The sequence below is a fragment of the Lepidochelys kempii genome, chromosome 26, assembly GCF_965140285.1.
Source record: "Lepidochelys kempii isolate rLepKem1 chromosome 26, rLepKem1.hap1, whole genome shotgun sequence".
Taxonomy (NCBI): domain Eukaryota; kingdom Metazoa; phylum Chordata; order Testudines; family Cheloniidae; genus Lepidochelys; species Lepidochelys kempii.
This window is the reverse complement of record NC_136405.1, coordinates 5,978,861-5,995,420: the sequence shown is the minus strand read 5'-3', so window position 1 is coordinate 5,995,420 and position 16,560 is coordinate 5,978,861. Positions and strand designations below refer to the sequence as shown.

Genomic DNA, 16,560 nt, shown 5'->3' with positions numbered 1-16,560 from the left:
GAGGAGACTCACTGCAGCTAGTTGGGGGCCGAGATACAGCAGCAGTTTCAACAGGGCACAATAATAGTACGAAACAGCTTAGGCAAGACAGCAAAGAACACCGTGTCCAGCTGAAATGCTGGCAGAATTTTGGGAGGCAGAAAACAGTTAATCAAGCTACCTAGAAGGCGTCAAGGACTCAGGATTAATAAACCCACACTCTTGCAGGTGTGCCATGCGATTTTTAATGATCACAAGTTGTCAAGTTGCACTAACCCAGGAACTTATCCTTGCAACAAAGCCCGTTGCCAATTGTGCCCACATATCTATTCAGGGGACACCATCACAGGGCCTAATAACATCAGCCACACTATCAGAGGCTCGTTCACCTGCACATCCACCAATGTGATATATGCCATCATGTGCCAGCAATGCCCCTCTGCCATATACATTGGTCAAACTGGACAGTCTCTACGTAAAAGAATAAATGGACACAAATCAGATGTCAAGAATTATAACATTCATAAACCAGTCGGAGAACACTTCAATCTCTCTGGTCATGCAATCACAGACATGAAGGTCGCTATCTTAAAACAAAAAAACTTCAAATCCAGACTCCAGCGAGAAACTGCTGAATTGGAATTCATTTGCAAATTGGATACTATTAATTTAGGCTTAAATAGAGACTGGGAGTGGCTAAGTCATTATGCAAGGTAGCCTGTTTCCTCTTGTTTTTTCCTACCCCCTCCCCCAGATGTTCTGGTTTAACTTGGATTTAAACTTGAAGAGTGGTCAGTTTGGATGAGCTATTACCAGCAGGAGAGTGAGTTTGTGTGTGTATGGGGGTAGGGGGGATGTGAGAAAACCTGGATTTGTGCAGGAAATAGCCCAACTTGATTGTCATGCACATTGTGTAAAGAGTTGTCACTGTGGATGGGCTAACTCCAGCAGGAGAGTGAATTTGTGGGGGGGGGGGTTGAGGGTGAGAAAACCTGGATTTGTGCTGGAAATGGCCCACCTGATGATCACTTTAGATAAGCTATTACCAGCAGGACAGTGGGGTGGGAGGAGGTATTGTTTCATATTCTCTGTGTATATATAAAGCCTGCTGCAGTTTCCACGATATGCATCTGAGGAAGTGAGCTGTAGCTCACGAAAGCTTATGCTCTAATAAATTGGTTAGTCTCTAAGGTGCTACAAGTCCTCCTTTTCTTTTTGCGAATACAGACTAACACGGCTGTTACTCTGAAAGTTGTCAAGGCGTCCGTTTGAAGCCTCATTAAATAGAAAGTATCTTCAGCAGCCTGGCTCCCTGTAGCCCCACAGAGGGACATGCTCAACAGGAACGAGGGCTATTAAAGAACAAGTGGAACTTTCCAGAACAACCATTGAAGGGTTCATCTTCACCACAGAGTTACTACTATTGAGTCAATTTCGAGAGAACACAACTGGCCATGTTGCAAAAGAGCAGTTGAGTTCCATGTGCTTCCAGTAATACCCTGCACCCACACTGACACTGCACCCAACTGTGGGAAATGCAAAGATTTTAGGGGATGCAGGCCATGGTTCGTAGTGCCCCAGCAAACCGCACTGTTGCAGGGTGTCTTCTGCAGGGTATAGGGGATAGAATGTGTCTGTCCTTTTGGGGATTGCGGGTAGAACTGGGATAAGCCTGAGGAAATCCCACAATTCAATGTAAATAATTCCAGGTTGTCTCCAGATCTTGTGCTCTCATCTTGTGTTGTAGGGTATGCCACAGCACAAAGATGCCATGCGACAATCGCATCCAAAGGTCATTAGGGGAATTGTGTGGGTTAAAGCACTCTGCTTTGTCTGGACTGTTAGACCTTTCCAATATTCCCGTATGTTGCAGAGTAGCTATGCTTCTCCAGGCCATGTGGTCCCTATGAGCCGTGATGCTTCCTAGGGGAACAGTGCAAGGTAGGAGAAGAAAAATAGGTACGGAGTGTGGAGTTTGGTCTGAATTCTGGACAGGGACAGAAGCCTGGGTAGCTGCTTCTTGGGACAGGGCAGCAGGGCTAGTCTGAGGCTCCCGCACCAGGGAGTTGCTAAGGGACAGTTTGCATAGAGCACCGGGGCATGTTTTGTAAATTAGCAAATCATACTAAGAAAATTCCTGACTCCACATCACCAATTTCTGTTCCAAATGGAAAGGCTGGCCCCCAAGCTCTGCTACCGCTCAGCAAGGCCCCCCCCCCTACTTTGGACCCAGCCAGAAGTGCGGCCCTGGAGCAGGTGTAGGATTACACATGGGAGTTGCTAATGGGATCAAAGGGCCTGAACAGTAAGAAATGGGATCTGGGACCCATGAATAGTTTATAAGCTACCCATTCTCCTTCTACGCCTCTTCTGGCAGTACCAGAGAGAACCACAGCCTTCCCCAGCGACAGCATCCCTTCCGCTGCTGGAAGGAGGAAACAAGCTGCTGCAGGCAGAAACCAGAGGTGGCTGTTTTCTACTTCACGATTCTCTTTCCCATCGCTCCTCACCCTTTGTTATCTGCTGCGGTACCCTTTGTACGAGCATCCCACAGAGTATCAAGCGTAAATAACAAAGCAGTTACAGTACAGCAGTGGCTCTCAACCTTTCCAGTCTACTGTACCCCTTTCAGGAGGCTGATTTATCTTGTGTACCCCTAAGTTTCACCTCACTTAAAAACAGCACACTTGCTTACTATCTCATTTTTACCTTATGATGGTAAAAAATCAACTGGAATATAAATATCGTATTTACATTTCAGCGTACAGCATACAGAGCAGTATAAACAAGTCATTGTCTGCACAAAATTTGAGTTGGTACGGACTTCGCTAGGGCTTTTTGGGTAGCCTGTTGTAAAACTAGGCAAATATCCAGATGAGCTGACGTACCCACCTGGAAGAGCTCTGCGTTCCCGCAGGGGCACACGGACCCCTGGTTGAGAACCACTGCACTACAGTACTAGATTTCTGATTCCTAACCTAAGAGTCGGTCACTTATCCCAACTTATTAGCTTACAGAGCAGACTCCTGGCCTTGGAGGCAGAAGGCCCAGTTGCTGTCTAGCTTGAAGCTGAAAAGACAGCGTTTTTCCCAGGCTCCAGGGATAGGGGCTTAACCCAGTCCCGGGAAAGGACACAGCAGGCCTTGTCCCCTTAAAGCAGCAATTAAGACGGTTTATAAAAAGAAGTCTGTTATTAGGCCAGCAGCCCTGGGAACTGAGATCATTATAAATACTTGGAAACCACAGGGATGGGGGCCAGGGAGGTATCTAGAGACAGAGGATGTGGAGCAGGTAATGTCAGAGGGGGCAGATGTGAGTAGACGGTACGGGTGTTCCCCTATTAGCCAGGCCATGCACAGCAGGCCAGGGGACTCCTAATGTTGTTACCTGCACAGGCTAAGGCAGCCCCTCTGAACAAAAGCTACAGGGAAGACAAAAGCCATGGGCCAGGCCTCCTCTAACTCTTTCCAAAGGAAATTGTGCTCTTTCCCCACCTGTATGGTCATTTATCTGCTAGCACCTCACAGTGGGCTAGCTCAGTGCCTCAAACCAACAGGCCCCCGCCCTAAGTCGCTTACAAAGTGGAGCTCAGACACGACATAAGCAGCGTGGCCAGGAGGCATATACAGGACAGGGAGAGGGCCATACTCACTCACTGAGGGCTTTATAGGGCCCAGGACTGGAAGGGACTTCCTGGGTGATTGAGTGCAGCTCCCTGCTATCACAGGCAGCTCTGCCCTATACTCCCATGAGCACAGCATGGTGGAGGAAAGGAAGAGGTCGGGGAGCATTGTTTATATTGCTGCAGATTGTGCTTCCCTGGAGATGCACGTGCTCTGATCCCGCTCCCCCCACACCCTCCCAAGTACACACGGAAAGGTGATAGACAAATGCCCCTGGAGTATAGCTACTACTCTTTAATCACTAGTGTTTATAACTACATCCTGGTTATTTAGAACAGTCCCTCCGCTAAGAGTGAGCCTAGTCTCCTGCCCTACCCCAGCAAGGTACACCAGCCTGCTGGCGCGAGGGCACAGTTTGCTACTTCCAGCTATTGCAAAAATAAGGCTCGAGCTGGAGCAGTTGGAGCTATGGCCCATCTCTGTACTTGTTTGTGCAGCACCTCGCACGCTGGGGCACTGATCTTTGGTTGGGGCCTCCAGTGGCTACTGTAAAGAGAAACAATAAAATCATGCCCCTTGGCAGAAACTCTCAGAACTGTGAGGAAGCCCGGATAACGAGGCTGGTAAAGCTGCAACGAAGCACCCAGACGACCTAATTGGGTTGAGGGGCTGTGCCAGCACCCCTGATTTTATTGCAAGTCTCATGCTATTTGGTGTTCTCCTGGACTCATGTGACTGTGAGACCTTCACCTTAGAAAGCGTCAAGCCCTGCTCGTTGCTGAGGAAAGCTGAAGAACATGAACCAAGTTCAACCTCCGAAGCCCAGAAGCCACCCGATAAATAAATCCCTCCCGAAATGGATTCGCAAAAAGAACAGGAGGACTTAGGGCACCTTAGAGACTAACAAATTTATCTGAGCATAAGCTTTTGTGAGCTGAAAGCTCATGCTCAAATAAATTGGCTAGTCTCTAAGGTGCCACAAGTACTCCTGTTCTTTTTGCGAATACAGACTAACATGGCTGCTACTCTGAAACCTGCCAAAACGGATTGTTTAGCTTTAAAAATATATAGTAAAGTTTTTAACCCCAGCCAAGCTTTTCAAAGGCATGGGGCTGGCCCCACAGCTACCCTGCCTCTTGCTATCTCAAAATCTGCTTCTAGCAGGTGGGGATGTGCCCAGTGACCGAAGGATGACAAAGCAGTCTGAGTGGCGAAGAAAATACCTCCAGCAGAAACTGAAGAGGCCAATCCCAGGGACTTTGGTCAAGGCTGGGCCGTGGGAAGCTGCTTCGAACCACGTCAGCAAGAAAAAGTGTTGTCTCAGGGGATGCAAAACCAGGACCTGGATTTGGCCCTAGAAGCAGCAGGTCATGTCTGAAGGGGAAATCTACCACTTTACAGCAGGGCATGATTCAAATTAAAACGCTGGGGGAGCGAGTTGCTCTTTGCGCACAACAGATTTACTTTCACCTTTGTCTGTACAGGCGCGGAGATTAGGGTTCTCTCCACGACAGCCGTGGGCCAACACAATGCACAACAAGGAAAAGTAACGGACAGTCACTACTGCACTAAGACTGGAGAGAGGCTGAATAGCAGCTGAAGCCAAACACCCGGGTTTGTTTCTAGCGGGTCTGGGCAAAGCCAACCTGTGGAACTCCTTACCAGAGGATGTTGTGAAAGCCAAGACTATAACAGGGTTCAAAAAAGAACTAGATAAGTTAATGGAGGACAGGTCCATCAACAGCTATTAGCCAGGATGGGCAGGGATGGTGTCCCTAGCCTCTGTTTGCCAGAAGCTGGAAAAGGGCGACAGGGGATGGATCACTTGATGATGACCTGTTTTGTTCTTTCCCTCTGGGGCACCTGGCATTGGCCACTGTCAAGACAGGATACTGGGCTAGATGGACCTTTGGTCTGACCCAGGATGGCCGTTCTTACAAAGCAGCACGTCTTCATGCACTCACACACAGAGCCCTCATTCAGAGGCGGGGCAGCGCACTTCCATTCGCACCTGGCCTCCTTCCCGAGAGTTAACTGCTCTCCTTTCAGTGCCTAGGGCTCAGCACAGGCAGAATCCCGATGCTGCTTGCCCAGCTCAGCGAGATTGGTGGCAGAAGCCAATTTAGAACTTCAGAACTTCCTGCCCTACTTGAATGGTTTTGCTGCTGTAATCCACATGCCAGCTGATTTATTCCATGCAGAACAGTTCAACAAGGCTAGCTGTAAAGCCTCCAAAGTCAGTCAGTAATTCCAAGCAAAGGGGGAATCACATGCTGTAACAGGACCCAACATCTGCTATAACTATGTCAGAGACCTCTAAAGAGCAGGACAATAACCATCCTGGCTGATGTGGCTAGTGTAGATAATAGAATCACAGGACTGGAAGAGACCTCACGAGGTCCTGCACTCATGGCAGGATTAAGTATTGTCTGACTTATAACAGCCTTGAGATAGTACATTTTTCTGGGGCACATTGAGCCTAACACGGTCTGGTCCGGTTTAGCACAGCTGTGCCCAGTGAAGGCATCGTATAGCGTCTCCGTCGCAGAGTTAGCTATACATGAGTTATTCCTCCAGTTGGCCTAACTTGCGTGGCAGCAGCCACAGCGCAAATTAACCCACAGGCTGCCATGTCATCAGTGGAGCTGCACTCACTCGTATGTGGCATTAAGACACGTGGGGACCACATCCCACGAGCCTTAGCGATGCAGTAAGCTAAGCGCCTCTATGAATTCTTTCCTCCTACTGGAGGAGAACTTGTCTGTCCTTTCTGGGGCCCACAGGGAGAATGGTGGGAAGGTACTGGAAGACCAGCAGCACTCGCATGGCTGTAGCTGGCATCCACACGACAATGTGTGAGCAGCTCACTGAAGTTACACACACCACCGCTGTGGTTACACACGCCACCAATATGGCTACACCACCATTGCATGCATCTTCTGTTAGAAAGCAGTGCTAGGTCTGCTCACGGATATTCCTGTGCCTTCTGATTTTGTGTTTCCAGACTCTCTTGCAGAGGTTATTGCAGGGAAACAGGAAGGTAAGTTCATGCTGTAGACGAAAACAGAGTTTTAAAATATTTTGTTTCTTTCCAGTGCAGTTTTGTTAAATTCTTTTATTTCTCACTGTTTTCTTTGGCCAAATACTTGGTCAGTTAAGATATCTTATGTCTCTCAACAGCAGAGACTCTTTTGGATTCTGATCAAAGGCAAAAGCTGCCCCTATAATTTATGAAAAACGTCAAAAAAAATCAGGGGGAAATAATGAGCGCCTCCTTATTTAGCAGCAAGGCATACATGTCCATTTTCTCTTACTTCTGAGAGTCAGATAGATTAGGCTTCCAAGGAAGGTTATGGAATCCCCATCATTGGAGGATTCTGAGCACAAGTTAGACAAACAACTGTCAGGGATAGTCTGGGTTTACTTGGTCCTGCGGCAGTACAGGGGGCAGGAGTAGGTGGTCTCTTGAGGTCCCTTCCAGCCTATGATTCTGTGAAAATGGAGCAGGGGAATATTAATACCAATCACAGAGCTCAACAGATGTGGACTGAGTACTCTGAAGATGAACAGCTGTAGCGATTCTCCATCACTGACAAATTTTAATCAAGATTGGATTTTTTTTTAATAGGATCTGCTCTAGGAATTATTCTGAGGAAGTTCTATGACCTGTGTTATACAGGAGGTCAAACTAGATGATCACACGGCTGCATTCCGGCCTTGGACTCTATGAAACACACCCGGCGTTATTAAAACTATTAAGTGAAAAAAATCAAAAGATTACACAAAGAGTGGAACACAATATCTGGCAAAGGTCACAGTGAGAGCTATCAAAACAGTAGGTGTAAGCAAATACCTCCAGCCAACAAGCAGGAATGGAATCTTGCCAAAATACATCAATGCTACATTTGTTGAAGAAGGGAGAACTTTTCAGCATCCAGAGCTAGTCGGCCCAATGGCAGAGCTGTGGTAACATACACAGATCAGAGCACAACACGGAGCAGGTGTTTGGTCGGATCCCACCCACGGAGTGCTGACCACAGTACTTCTTGCTCAGGCTTATGCTACTGTGCTAAGAACAGCTGCACAGACATTGCGGTTCAGGCTGGTGCCTGGGCTCCAAAGACTAGCGAGTGGGGTGGGCTTCAGAGCCTGAGCTGCAATTTAAAAGTGCTGTTTACATATCTGTTTTAGCACCGTAGTGCAAGCCCCCCAAATCTGTCAACCCAGGCTTGGAGGCATGCTGCCATGGGCTGCTGCTGGCTGAGTGGAAGTACCCTAAGAGGTCATCTTGTCATCCAGAGAACTGATTTGTGCCTGCACCAAAGATCTGATGTTCATGGAAGAGCGGATGTGGGGCTGTTTGCTGGATTACTTCCCATGCACCTTTCCCCAAATGTATTTCATACCAGGAAACAGTTATTAATCGGAGCAAATCTCAGCCTTAAAAACCAAGCAATTGGAGAGTGCCAAAGCTTACCCAAAAATACAACTGTGGATTCATCAGTCACTGCAAAAATATAACCAATCCCTGGAACTGAACGCAATGCTCTCTGCAATTTGGATGTAACTATCTGCAAAGAATTGAGAGAGCCCAAGGCAATGGCTCACACAGAGCCTTGCATGGTGTCCAGTAACAGAGGGGTAGCCCTGTTAGTGTGTATCCACAAAAACGAGGAGTCCGGTGGCACCTTAAAGACGAACAGATTTATTTGGGCATAAGCTTTTGTGGGTAAAAAACCCACTTCTTCAGATGCAAGAAGAATGCAATTTGCTTGCAGGAAGAATGCATCTGAAGAAGTGGGGTTTTTTACCCACGAAAGCTTATGCCCAAATAAATCTGTTTGTCTTCAGGGTGCCACCGGACTCCTCGTTGTTTTTGCTCACACCGAGTGCAGGGATACCAACCCCGTCCTTTCTTCAGCCCAGTACTAGTTTGTTCTTAACCAGGTTTTGGTAAAGACAGCCAAAATCCACATGGGCTGAGGTGGGACTGGCAAATAAAACAGGATAAAACCTGCTATCGCTAGCACGTTAGGAGAATATAGTTGACAGAAGGTAAATTATTAACCAAAGGAAGAAAATGAAGTATGTGACGCATTCAGAAGTTCTGGAGATTGGAAGGGGGCAGAGAGAAAACACTGACTTCTTGCTTAGGGTGGTCCATCCCCGGCTGTCCTGCAGCCTCCTACTTTTGAGGAGAGCTGCCGTCTTTCCGCTCAGCCCCTCATGACAAGGACCCTCTTGCCTTTGGAGACGAGTTTCATTAGAAGCAGTGTTTAGACCCGGTGCCGCCAGCTTCCCGTGTTGGGAAGCACCATCTGTGACACCAGCATGGCAGCCTGAGCCAACTACACCCTGGCATTGGCTGTGTCCACCCCTGGGACACCTTGATACGGTTTAATATTTAAACAAAGGTTTCAAGGCCTCTGATAGGTTTGTAATCCTGGTACCGAGGTTGCCCTGTCTGCAGCCCAGGTATCGTTGCCCAGCAAACATAAGGCTGTCTGCAGATGGCAGAGAAACGCCAGACACGAATCTCTCCTTCCCCACATAACCCACAAAGAGGCCAAACGCCTTATCAACCCAGCCCCCTATTTTAGTGTATTAGAAATGATGACCCAAAAATTCAAGTTAGGCACCCAGCTCCATAGTTAAGCACCTAAATAAAGGTGGCCTAATTCTGCCAGGGGCTGAGCACACTCAGCTTCCATCACTAGGAGCTACAGGATCCCAGCACCATTGGAAGTCAGGTTTCAGAGTAACAGCCGTGTTAGTCTGTATTCGCAAAAAGAAAAGGAGGACTTGTGGCACCTTAGAGACTAACCAATTTATTTGAGCATGAGCTCACAGCTGTAGCTCACGAAAGCTTATGCTCAAATAAATTGGTTAGTCTCTAAGGTGCCACAAGTACTCCTTTTCTTATTGGAAGTCAGGTAGTTTATTCAGTGTGCCTAACTCTGGGGATTTAAGGTAGTGAAATGAAGCATCCAGAGTTCAAAAGTCACGGGGCACAGAATCCCTAACTTCGGCCCCTTTAAATCTGGGACTGGTGTTTTAACAAAGATTCTGGCTGATATTCACATGTACAAGGCCAACAGCCCCCCCAAAACAGAACCAGAGTCTAGCATCACCATCTCATTGCCTTGATTTTGACTGACAGACACACCCCACCCAGCTTTGTTTCTACATCACCTAGCTAGATCGTAAACTCTTCAGCACAGACTTCATCTCTATCTAAAGGACCTAGCACACCACTGGTGCTACAATATAAAATAATGCCCCCAGGCTACATCTTAGCATCTGGTGTAAGAGGAATTGCAGCAATGCAGGGAATGTCTTGTATCCCATCAAGGGAGAGGAGCCACTATTGCACAATAGCAGATACAGCATTAGATACACAAAAAGCACACCTGCAGGCCTGAGGTGTCAGGCAGTACCCTGAATGCAAAGGGGAAGCTCTGTTTTGTTCCAACTCCAGTCACCTGCAGATATTGTAATGATGATTTGTTCAACCAATGTCTTAGAGGTGCGGGGGAAATTAAGCCTCGTAGTGGGATAGATTCCCTGCACTTTGCCCGTTCTTCAGCACGGCACCGCTGGGTCTCAGTGGCAGTCCGAAGCCGCCACTTGTTTCAACACTCAGCAGAACCAGCTAAGATCTATGAATACCAATGTGCAAGACAGTCAGGGGTGAGGGGGAGAAGCCTGATTTGAAAAGAACGTTCAATGGAACTGAAAAATCTCCTGTATGAAAGTGAGAGCCCCACACTTCTTGCTCCGAGTAGAACTTAACTGGAAATTGCAAGTCATGGCCCATTCAGGTTCAAGAGCATTAAAGCAAGTCATTCTACATTAGTCAAATTCCTGTTCAAACCAGTATATCTTCAGAGGGACGGCTCCTTTCTAGGCCACCAGTTCAACTCTAATCCACGTCAGCACTGACTAGTAGTGGTTACCATCCAACTACAGTTCAGTGGCTGCCCAGTTCGTAGTGGAGAGGAGTCTAGACCACAAAAAAAGCTGTGACAGTTGGCACTAAATTGCCCTCCTCGTTAGCAATCTGGATTGGAACGGGCTACGGAGGGAGACTCAACGCCTTTCCCCTCCAGAGGTGGTTCTCTCACGTCAGGGATCAGGGACTTAGGCAATGCCCAAATCACCATCCCCCGAACGGGGGATATTGGTTTCCAGGGCACTTTTCACAAGTTTGAACTTTTACTTATAGGGCACATAAGTATGTGTGGGAGAAACACTGCTAAGGGCATGTACTTAGGGTGAACAATGACATAGACCAAACTTACTGATTTCTCCCTGTCCTGTCCCTTTTCTCAGATACATCGCACTCATGCCTTCTGCAGCATTTATGGGCCCTCAGTGCATTCATGCACAAAATCTGGACCACAGTTTTGACCCTTTGGGTTTACACCCTGACAAGATCAAGTAACAGAGATAAGTCAAGCAGGAAAAACGGATCGAATGTAGTTTTTTGCAGTCCCCAGAGCTACCTCTCCATTACTGCAGGGCTGCACGCACACACCATGGCCCCACACCCCACGGGCTGCACAGTAAGGGTGGGGCAGCGGGTAGCCTGCGCATAAAAGTGTCATCTATTTCCCATAAATGCATCTGCCAGACAGCGTGCAAACATTCCGACAAGCCAGCTTGCCTCTTTAAAAAAATCCCCCCGCAAAAATGACAAGAGCCAACTCTGTGGAAAGCCGGACACTAGCGTTATTTCAAGATGGCTACACAAAGCACAGGAGAAGACCCTGTGCTGAAGGGTGGCATGGAGGGGAAGGAGGGGGAAAGAGACAGATAACGACTGGATAACCCTACATGTCTTTCACGTCAATTTTTATCAACCTAATCCTTTCTTTAGCCTCAGACTTTGAGGGGTATATAATCTCACCCTCGCCTAAGGCCACCAGGGACTTACATGCCTGTACCCAGATTAGTGATTGGAGGAAGCAAAAAGTCAGTTCTGTTAGGTCAAGAAATAAACTGAGTGAGTGAATGAATCAATCAAATGAAACCCTGCTTGGGAGCAGTTACATATAACACCGCCCATCCCCCTTTACCAATTTGGGAGACCGTCAGCTCCTCTTCCTGATGGTTATCACCACACTGGTTACATTCTTCATTCAGATACCTGTTAAATCTGATGAATTTGTCTGTTTCTAAATACATGCCTGGTGAGAGCCTGCTTTAATATCCTGGGCTTCCCCCACTTGCTCCAGTCTAGCAAACCATCTCTTTAATGGGAGATTTTTGGCATTTCACTGGAGTTCTCACCACTTAGAATTGGTACAGTCCAATGCAAAACACATTTTCAACACAATAAAGAGAAGATGTTTAACAGAGTTCCGTTATAATTTTACTGTGTTTAACAGAACTACACATTTATACAAAAGTTTTTCAACCATTCAGTATTAAAACTGAGAAGAGAGGCTACAAAACCAGAAACAGATACAAGAGTCTTTAATCTACTCCCAATCTTGAGAGGCGTCATTCCATTGGACAGATGCAGAAACTTTGCAAATGCAACTGCAAAATGAATTCCAATCAATTCACAGAGAAATCTTCAAGCCAAGAGTCAGTTCTAGATCAGCATCTCAACATATTCATAGACAGTTTTAAAATTCTAGGTTTTTTTAGCCTCATCCCCTCGCATACAAGTAAAAACATGCTAAATAGTTGAAAAGCTCAAATATATCATCTTTCCTGAGGATGCTGCATGCTTACATGGCAACTGGAAAACTTTGGTACTTTGAACAGCTATCCCAGCCTTAAGAGGAAGAAGTAAAAAATAGCTTTCTTACAGTAACCAGTAACTTTTAAGCACATATTTGCAAAAAGAAATAAAATGTAAGATTCTGCTCTTTAAAGCATTAGATTAAAAAAAAGGAAAATGAAGTAGAAACTGTAAAAGCGTCAAATAAATTCCAGGGTTTTTTGGACTTGGCTCAGCAAATAGGTTGTCTTTGGTTTCATATAAGCACCAATGTTTGTAAAGCACAAAAAAAAAAAAACCCAAAAAACACAGCAACACACACTGAAAGCTACATTCAAAAAAACCAAAAAGAGCTATTGGAAGACCGTCAGATTTTTCAAGTACACCCAGTGATTTGGTTCAGAAATTAGGAAAAGGATAAGTATTCAATACTTTTGCATTGGCAGGGTGTTCATTCCAGAAACAGCCATTTTTTGGAACATGAACCGTTTGTTTGAACTGGTTTACCAGAAAGATCAACAACAGTTCCAGAAACGCTCCCTGGTCACTAATACAACAGCTCGTAAATGTACTACTACTGAGGCATGGACTGTGGCCAACCCAATGGTCTAATTAAAGGTATATTTTAGAAGTCTTACTTCATGGACCACAATGAATCATTTCACAACCTCAGCACCTTTTAAACGACACAAAATCTAGTTCTTCTGTAAACCAACATTTGGAGACATGAGTCATCTGTGTTTGGGCTTCTGGCTTTCTGAACTGATCAACTGACAACTTCAAAGGAACTTTTTCCCAGACTGCTGTGTAAATCCTGGGCATAAACCGGCCAATGTGGTTTCATATAATTCAGGAGTTTTCTGGTCAATTGTAATCTGTTGTGGTACATTAGAAACTACACAGAATAGGTGTGTGTAAAAAAATTTACAGAGAGGCAGTGAAAAAAGGAATGAACATACAACAAATGCAGTTTTTATTTAGTTACTTTCACACTCTCTAATCCAAAGCACAGACTAAGATGGGATAATATACACAGAAAACTGATTATTCAGGGAGCTATAGGCGCAAAAGGCAACACCTGATGGAAGGTAGCTGGTACAGTGGGCTAATATACTGTGGCTTTCCATTTCTGAAAGCTAAGGAACTAAAATGGCTTAAGTCACAAGTGGAACTAGTATGGTGGTCTCAACCGAGTCACCAGACATCTCTCAAGCGATTGCAGCAGCTGGCCCTGCTATTCGACTGAAGTGCTGGAGCAGCAAGGCAATCCCAGGACTGGAGCAGCAGCAAGCACTTCCTGAAATTCCAGTTTGCACAAGGAGCAGATCATCAAGACAGTTCACCAGGTTGGCAGAGTGAAAATGTACACCTACATCATATCATCACTCAGTCTCACACTCTTTAATGGAGCTGAAGATAATCCTAGCAGTCACTGCAAGCGCTAGCTGTGTGTGCGACTACCCATGCACACCACTTCTTCTGCCTTAGGACATCCTATTAGCCCATGTGGGAGTGAGGAAGGCGGGGACTGCAGACAATCTGTAGATAACCCTCCCCCTGCCAAGTCTGAGGCTGTCTTATTTAGTGGTTTTTTTGGGGCTCTGGCTTAATGCAACTCTCCTACTGCAGCCTGCTCTAGGGTAGAAGTGCAGAAACTCACAGGAAATGCTCACGGGAAAGCTGCCTTCCACCACGATGATGCATAAATAGTTTCTACATTGTGCTTGGCCTTAGCCTGCACTACAGAACTATTTGTTGAGCACTGAAATGCAACAAAATCATCCCAGATATAAACAGGAACTCTGTGGGAAGATCTAGCTTTCTCCACCACCCAACACCTGCTGTTGTTTGTTGGAGATATAAGCTCCTGAAGGTTGCATTTACAGTACAAGCGGAGACAGCTCTTAAAAAGTAGAAAAAAATAAAATAAAATAAAATAAAATAGAAAAGGTGGGCCATGTTCCTTTTGAACAGTGTATCCAGGCACCAGGCTCAAAAATACCTGACTGTCTTCTTCGGGCTTGTCTACACTACTGCTTAAGTCGATGTAACTTACATTGCTCTGGGGTGTGAAAAAGCCACCCCTCTGAGGAACACACAGTGCATGGACTTCAGCGCTGTCTGCACCAGCACTAAGTCAGCGGGAGACGCTTTCCCACCGACATAGCTTCTGCCTCTCGTTGAGGTGGAGTAATTATGCTGATGGGAGAGCGCTCTTCCATCCGCATAGTGCATCTTCACCAGACACGCTACAGCAGCACAGCTGCATTGGCGCAGCCCAGGGAGCGCGGTAGTGTAGACTAGCCCTTAGCATGTCACCTGCATATGCTCAAGCAAGCAAGCAAGCAAGCTCAAACTCTCCCTCACAATGGAACCCTGCAGTCCCATTTCCTGGGGCAACCAGCTGACTGGGAACAGATTTAATTGTTTGCAAACTGAACACTACCCTTTGAAACAAGATTTATCCATTCCTGTCGCATCTTCACATCCCTTTGCAAATGGCTGTTACCAGGCACCCATTCATAAATAGCCACTGCTAAGTATCTTTAACCTTAGGTCAACATTCCAGTAAAGACAGCCCTACCTCTGCTGATTCTGTTCCTTTCCTATGACCCGCAATGACCTGATCACACCCCTCCCTTGGAGTATGAAATTAACACTATTTACTTCTGCGCTGCTGAGCCAACCTCAATGCCATTAGCCCAGCAGTGGGGACGTGGGGTTAAAATGCTGCTGTAAAGGCAGCATACTGCTTTTGTTTTCATATGCAGGAGAGCAACAGAAGTCAAGAAGCAAAATTCCCCACCAGATTATTGCATCCATTTTAAAGGAGGTTGTGTTTCTGGGTCTAATGTTCAAGTGTCTTTTAAGTAACCAAGTAAAAAGAAATGCAGAATATATATATTTATAAAAACAAACTTAGAAGAGAGTCTCCTTTTATATGGCTGTCAGAGGCACTGGTGTGCAGTGTCCTTTCAGGGGGTGACCACAGAGCAATGAAAGCCCCATCCAAGAGGCTTCCTTCTCCATCTGCTGTTTGAGGAGCTAGATTCTCCCCTTCACCTCCCAGCTTTCCAGGTTACAGGAAAAAGAGTCTCTCACAGAGCTGAATAGCTGGCTCATGGTGCAGAAACTGTCCTGCGAGAAAGGCCAGCTTGTGAGCGTATTTGCAGGGGGCTGGAACTCGGATAGTGCCTGGCCAGTTCCAGTACATGTGGCAAAGCTTGAAAGTCAACCTAGAAACAACAGGAGGAAAGAAGATTCCATTAGAATTCGTACCTCCCTACTTGGGACACTGTATGTCTAACCCACAGTGAACACCAAGTGTTAGTGGAGGGCTGTCCTTTCAAGGCCACCAGATAGATGCTCTTTAAGGGCCAAAACTTTCTCTCACTGAATTGCCACCCTGGGGCAAACCGTTAACCTAGCTCTGACAGCAGCCCATGCAACACTAGGAATCTCCAAAGGGTATTATATCAGCTTTATTAACAGTATATGTATATTTAGGAGCTAGGGATTGTCTTCTGGCTCCATGGGGAGTTACAAGGAGCTTCCTGCAGGAATTAAAATAACCGGGAGGTGATACATCTATGCAAATCTCTAGGCAGGTATACAAGTCAGGAGAAGTGCTCCCGCCGTGTGGGAAGTTGCATATACCAGTTTGAGCTGGTTAAAAGGAGGCTACCAAACAAAGAACTCAGCTGTATAAAGTGACCACCCTCACGTAAGCGAGAGGTTACTCTAACTTGATCCGAGAACTGACATAGCTATAACCCAGGGACCCCCGATACCAACTGATAGAGAGCACATGAGATGCATAGGGTTATACAGGGGTCCCCTGGGTCAGACATCTGCATACTAGTTCACCAAGCGGGGCGTGTGAGGCCTTTGCTGAAAGCCATGAAAAATGTACATACAGATAATATTTAAGGAGTTATGTAACTATACTGAAAATTATGCTCTTAGAGTTCAGGCACGTCACCAGGAGGTGACAGATTGGAAATGTTCCTTTCAGGAAGGACGTAAATGACACCTATCTCCCTGCCTGGCCATTTGTGTACTGTATGCCTTACGCTGTGTGCCTATGTGCATACTTAGGCAGGGGTGAATTGAGAGATTCTGAAATCTACAGGAACAAACAGCAGGAGTGTGCATGTCCTGTTCATGAATTATGACAAATGATTGGTCTGGTATATCCTGGAGTGCAAAAGAGACACTTAATCCTTC

General features: G+C 46.3%; 1 protein-coding gene across 1 annotated transcript in view; it reads right to left on the bottom strand.

The window, feature by feature from the left end:
- Nucleotides 1-11,997: 11,997 nt before the first annotated feature.
- PIWIL2 (piwi like RNA-mediated gene silencing 2) overlaps nucleotides 11,998-16,560 on the bottom strand; it is a 35,192-nt gene continuing 30,629 nt past the window's right edge. The window contains 1 exon segment of the mRNA XM_073325008.2: nucleotides 11,998-15,569. Within this exon segment, the coding sequence (XP_073181109.2) occupies nucleotides 15,413-15,569 (157 nt within the window). The 3' untranslated portion in view covers nucleotides 11,998-15,412.